Raw genomic sequence first — 6,346 nt, 5'->3', positions numbered from 1 at the left:
TCCATGACAACATCAGTGTGGCCTCAGAACTGGCCAATATGATGTTTGCTTCTATGAGAGGGGGAGGTCTGGGATTAAAAATTGACATCAAGAAAGCATATGATACTCTTTCGTGGTCCTTTATGTTTCAGGTGCTGCGTCGCTTTGGATTCACAGAGAAGTGGATAACATGGCTGAACCAAATTTTGATATCCTCTAAGATATCGATTTTGATTAATGGAGGTCCACAGGGATATTTTGGTGTGGAGAGAGGGCTGAGGCAAGGGGACCCAATATCTCCCATGCTTTTTATTATTGCGGAGGAAGTGCTATCACGAGGTTTAAAGCATCTGATCGAGATTAATCAATTGAAGCCAATTCATGGGCCTCGCGGTGTCAAAACTCCTGCCCATATTCTATTTGCAGATGACATATTCATCTTCTCCAATGCTTCTATGAGGTATGTGAGGACTCTTAAAGAATTTCTTCTAAAGTACCAAGAGTTTTCTGGGCAGGGCATCAGCTTAGAAAAAAGTAAACTTTTTTTGGGAAAAATATCACCTTCCAGGAAGCATCGAATATCTGAAACTTTAGGCATTCCCATGTGTACCTTCCCTACAAGGTATCTAGGGGTGGAAATCTTCAAGGGAAGGATTAAAAAAGATACTTTGTTGCCGATTATGGACAAGGTTAAGGGGAGACTGGCGGGTTGGAAAGGGAAATTGTTGTCAATGGCAGGTAGGGTGGAATTGGTTAAATCGGTGCTTTCGGGGATGCCGACTCATAGTTTCTCTGTTTATTGGTGGCCTGCATCTCTTGTGGCAATGATGGAGAAATGGATGCGAAATTTTATTTGGACAGGTGATGTAGATACGGTTAAGGCTGTCACAGTGAAGTGGGAATCTATGTGTAAGCCCAAGGATGAGGGAGGGCTGGGTCTTAGGAGACTGCGAGATTCCAATAAAGCAATGCTGTGCAAATTGATTTGGAGGATCAAAACGGAGAAGACAGCAGCGTTAACCTTTCTCAGAGCTCGATTCCTAAAGAAGGATGGAAGATCCTTCAAAAATTGCAACACCTCCACTATTTTTGCAGGTCTCAGGAAAATGTGGTCCTTTGTGGATGACAAGGAGCGCTGGATCATAGGGAACGGTCAGCTTGCAAATTTCTGGAAGGATAAATGGTGGGGTCCAAAATCCATTATGGAACTTCTTTCGCTGGATAGTGACCATACTCTCTCTACGTCAGCAAAGGTGGGGGAGTTTATCATAAATGGAGAATGGCGTCTACCTGAGGTAGTATCTCCTATGCTTAATGAAATTTTTGGACAGATTAAAAAGATTGACATTCCGAGTTTGCAGATGGAGGATTTCAGGGTGTGGTCGCTAGTTCCTTCAGGGTATTTCTCCTCAAGGTCGGCTTGGGAGGCTGTTAGAGTGAAATCCTTGAAGGTGAACTGGTCTTCTTTGATTTGGCAGAAGAATCTTCCTCCAAGACACTCCATTTTTGGATGGAGAGTGGTGCATGGTAGAATCCCAACGGACGACTTGGTTTGCCAAAAAGGTGTTTCTCTCCCATCCAGATGCAACCTGTGTGGAAAGGCTGAAGAAAGTATGGTTCATATTTTTTTACACTGTTCATTCTCCATATCAATATGGAACAGTTTTTTAGATTTTTTTGGAGTGGCGTGGGTAAATCATCCAAGCATTCAAGCATTGTTCCAGTGGTGGAAGAGGAAATCTCAAGTGATTCAGCTAAAGAAGCCATGGAAGTTGGGTTTGATCATCACTATCAACCATATTTGGTGGGAAAGAAATAAAAGAAGGCAGGAAAATAAAGAAAGGGCAGGGCGGTATGTCTTTCAAAGTATAAGGCAAGAGGTTCAGCTTTGCTGTGACGGATCAAGTGAAGAAGTTCGTTCGATTTCAGACTTGATGGCCTGCAGGAAGATAGGTTTAAGTATTAGAAATCCAACTTCCCCTTCACCTCTTGAGGTTCACTGGTGTAAGCCTTCCAGGGCGTGGATGAAGATCAATGTGGATGGAAGTTCGCTTGGTAACCCAGGTAATGCAGGTGCTGGTGGTGTCCTACGGGATGATAAAGGCAAGGTAATCGACTCTTTTAGCATTTTTCTGGGAGTCAAACAAATATATGAAGCTGAATTTGAGGCAGTCTTGGAGGGTATTCTGCTAGCTAGACACTATCATGCTAGGGGTGTTTGAATTGAGTCAGACTCAGCGTCCGTGGTCTCAGCAGTTCAGAGAAGGGAGATTCCATGGTTTGCCCTGCAGAAATGGAGATCTGTTATTTCCTTTTTGGAGTTGGTGCAATGGAAGATCACTCACTGTTTTCGTGAAGCTAATGTCGTCGCTGATTTTCTGGCTAGGAAAGCATCTAAATCTTGTACTTCAGAATTCTCAGTGGAGTTCCCGAGACATGTAGTTGATGAGTTAGCTTCTGATACGTTGGACAGGCACCGTTTTCGATTTGGCTAAGCCCTTTGCTTGTTCCCTCTGCTGATGGCCATGCCGAAGGTGGAGGTTGCAAGTGGGTTTAGTGGGATCGGCCTGCCCTTTTGTTTTTCTCTTTGTTTTGCTTTGTTCTCTTTTAATAAAATGACCTTTTAGCAAAAAAAAAAAAGAAAGATTGAGAATGGAAGGCTTTTGGCCGATGGTATTCAATGTGCATGAAACTTCAGTGGAAAAATTAGATTCACTTGGGTGATTCGGTTAACCAGATCCGTTGATTAAGACACTGCGAAAAGTTGAAGTATAGAGGCAAGGGTATAATAGAAGGGAGTAGGATCAGTGAAAAGTATGGGTGATTCGGTTAACCAGATTTTGGTTTTTACATTTTTCTGAATATTTTTAGAATTTTTTAGATTTAAAAAAAAAAAAAAAAAAAAAAAAGGCCAATTCTAACTGATACCATGACCGATCCAAAAAAACTGTACGATTTTCAACACTTAATCAATCCTTACCGATATTAATACATATCATATCAATAATGGTTGAGATCGATCTCAATCCCAATAACTAAATCCATGATCGGCACTGCATCGAACGACGTACACCCGATGCCTGCAAAGGACCCTCGACACAGAACAAAGAGTGAATTCCTGGTTCCTGAAATGTTCGATATGTATGTCAATCAAACCCGGTTTATTAATAAGACTGTTATTTTCATCTATGCATGTCATTTATTTATTGGGCTTTTAAGTTGTTCCATAGGTTTTAACCCAAAATTGTTCTCGGCTAGGGAGGACCGGACATCTTGTTCACATGGTCATTACATTGTATGTCACCAAGGATGTGATTCCGGTTCATAAATGTAAGTACACATAATGTGTGTGTATAAAAAAGAATCTGGTAAGAATCTCGCATGTATTACTGCCAGTTGTGTGAGGACGAGATTTGTATCCGTCACTTGACCTTTGACCTGAGAGATTCTATTTGTTACAGTGTTGTATCATGTGTTTTCGTATAACAATGGTTGATGTCCAACGGACTATATATCGGTATGCTAGACATGTGGTCCCACATTGTTAATGAAAGAGATTGTCAACATGGGATTCACTGCCCTTAATTGGGGAATATCAAGGAGAAAGAATGTCTCTACTTGATCAGACAAAAATCTGGTACCAGTGTCATTTTTGTAAATTATTTATGAAATTATTTTTTGATAAGAAAAATAATATTTTATTTATTAAATTTGATTTAAAATATTTTTGGTGTCTGATCACGATCTTAGAATCTCTGAAACAGAAATGTACTTTTTTTTCTTTTGCTAAAGATCAACAAATGAATTTCATTAAATCAAAAGGATGAGAGAATACAAGAAAAATTACTATTGAGCTATTGATCCACCTTCGGCATGGCCATCAGCAAAAACAGCAACTCAACCAAAAAGGCTAATTAGATGAATCTACATTTGGGACGTTTTGGAAATCCTAGCTTACATCAAAAAGTACAAATGATGGTACTTCTTCCCAGACTTCAGACGTTCTTGAAATTGCCCCATGCTTAACCACTTTGTCAGCCACTGTGTTGATCTCTCTGTAACAATGCGAAATCATCCATGAAGTATTATCCAAGTACTGCTTATGGAATAACCACTTCTGTTCAAAACACCATGGAATTTTTTGACTTCTAATACATGACACCACTGCCATAGAATCACATTTCACCCATAACTTATTCATCCCCATAGCTCTTGCATTCTGAATACCAATAAAGAAAGCTGTGAACTCCGCCATAAGTTTTGTTCCAATCCCTTTATATTGCGCAAAACATCTTATAGGAAATCATGCATCATTACAAAAAATCCCACCTGCTCCAGAGCACCCTGGATTTCCCAGAGGGCACCCATCTATATTTAATTTAAAGACCATTGATGGGGGGGAAGCTCCAAAATAACTCCAATATTCTCTTAGGTTGGACCATAATCGTAGACACCATTAACTTTTTAGACGAAAGAAGGTCTGACATAGAGGTTACCTGAATTGCCTCTAAGGTGAAAAAAACCTTGAGATCTCTCAGAATCAACTTCACCACCCAATCTGCAGTCCGTTTCTGATCTTCAAAGAGCCTCCTGTTTCTCTCCTCCTAAAGATGAAGAGACACTAGAACACAAAGTGACATCCACAACTTAGAGCAGTATACACCCGCATCCTTCCTTTTCCACCAAGAGAATAGTTCCTCAACCGAAGGGAAGCCAATCCATCTCTGGTTGAACAAAGCAAGAACTTTTGACCACACAACACAAGAAAACTGGCAATCTAAGATGATATGATTTAGAGTTTCTACATGCTTAAAGTACAAGCTGCATCTGGATGGTAAAGCAATAGAGCGCTTCATAATATTATCTTCAATTGGAAGGCACTCATGAATTAACCTCCACCCAAACAATGATTGTCGAGGAAGAAGACCTTTCAGCCAAACAAGTCTCGACCAGCTTTTGGAAGAACTCTTCGACCTCAAACCTTCCCATGCTGAGGAAACTGAGAATTTTCCTGACTCAGTTAGAGACCAGACCAATCTATCCGGCCTATTAATCAAGGGGAGCTGAAAAGTAAGAATGCACTGGCAAATGCTTTGCAAATTGGTGGACTCCACAGCAAGAAGCACCCATTTTCCAACTTTCTATTCCCCAAGCAAATATCATACCAAAATCTAATGAGGCATCACCAACAGCCCATCTAGAATTATCTAAGACAAATTCCCAAACTTTTCTTATACCAGGAAAAATAGAAGTTGATGCAACATAATGCTTTAAGGAGCCATCGGACGCCGCAAATCTACCTCGTAAGAAAGCCGCCAAAGTAAACTTTTTGGTCTTGATATACCAACATAACTTAGCCAACAAAGCTAAATTAACTTCCTTAAGCCTACAAATGCCAAGACCACCCTCCCTTTTAGGCTTACAAACCTTCTCCCAGTTCACCACTACTGCTTTGGACTTGTTAGCCTCGCCACTCCAAATGAAGTTTCTAATCCATCTTTCCATCTTGGCAATTGGTGACGCTGGCCATAGATAAACCAAAAAGTTATGACCCAGAATGCTGCTCATCACTGTTTTCACCAGCTCCACTCTTTCTGCCAAAGTTAATAATTTTGCTTTCCATTTAGTCAGATGAGCCATGAATTTGTCCATCAAAGGGAGGATCAAATCTTTTTTAACCTGAACCTCAAATAGATCAACCCCAAGATATCGAGTTAGGAAATGACATTCTGGGATGTTTAGAACTTCCTTGCTTCTTTGCTTTCTTGCCAAAGGTATCAACCCAAGAAAAATCTTGTTTTTCTCTGGGTTGATTTGTTGGCCAGAGTAGTACTGGTAAAAGTCTAAAAATCTCTTCAAGTTTTTAATACCCTTCAACTCTACATTCATAAAAATGAGAACGGCATCTACATACAAGAAGTGCAACGGGGTAACTACCTTTCCAGGTCCAATAATTCCTTTCAGAAAACCTTTGTTACGAAGATCACTCAGACCCCTGCACAACATTTCTTCAGCAATAATAGAAAGCATGGGGGACAGAGGGTCGCCCTGACGAAGGCCTCTTCCCAAAGAAACCAGCTGGACCACCATTTATTAGCACAGAGAACCTAGAGGATTGAAGAATCTGTCTAACCCTGTTGATCCAAATTTGAAAAAATCCAAATTTACCGAGGACATCAGATAGGAAATCCCATTCAAGAGTGTCAAATGCCTTTTGTACATCTAGTTTTAACTCTATATTCCCACCAAAACTCTTAGCTTCCATCATGTTTGTGAGCTCTGAAGCAACACCAATGTTAGAGAAAATGATTTTCCCTTTTTGAAATGCACCTTACTCTTCAGATATAATCCGAGGAAGGAAAGGAGA

At 40.4% G+C, this 6,346-nt stretch overlaps 1 protein-coding gene across 1 annotated transcript; it reads right to left on the bottom strand.

Moving 5' to 3' along the window:
* Positions 1–5,028: 5,028 nt before the first annotated feature.
* On the bottom strand, positions 5,029–6,069 carry LOC122056932. Its single transcript, XM_042618898.1, has one exon. It carries the CDS (start codon positions 6,067–6,069, stop codon positions 5,029–5,031), a length of 1,041 nt encoding a protein of 346 aa, XP_042474832.1.
* Positions 6,070–6,346: the final 277 nt, after the last annotated feature.

Source organism: Macadamia integrifolia, chromosome 12 (assembly GCF_013358625.1).
Source record: "Macadamia integrifolia cultivar HAES 741 chromosome 12, SCU_Mint_v3, whole genome shotgun sequence".
NCBI lineage: Eukaryota > Viridiplantae > Streptophyta > Magnoliopsida > Proteales > Proteaceae > Macadamia > Macadamia integrifolia.
This window is presented reverse-complemented; position numbering and strand designations above follow the sequence as displayed.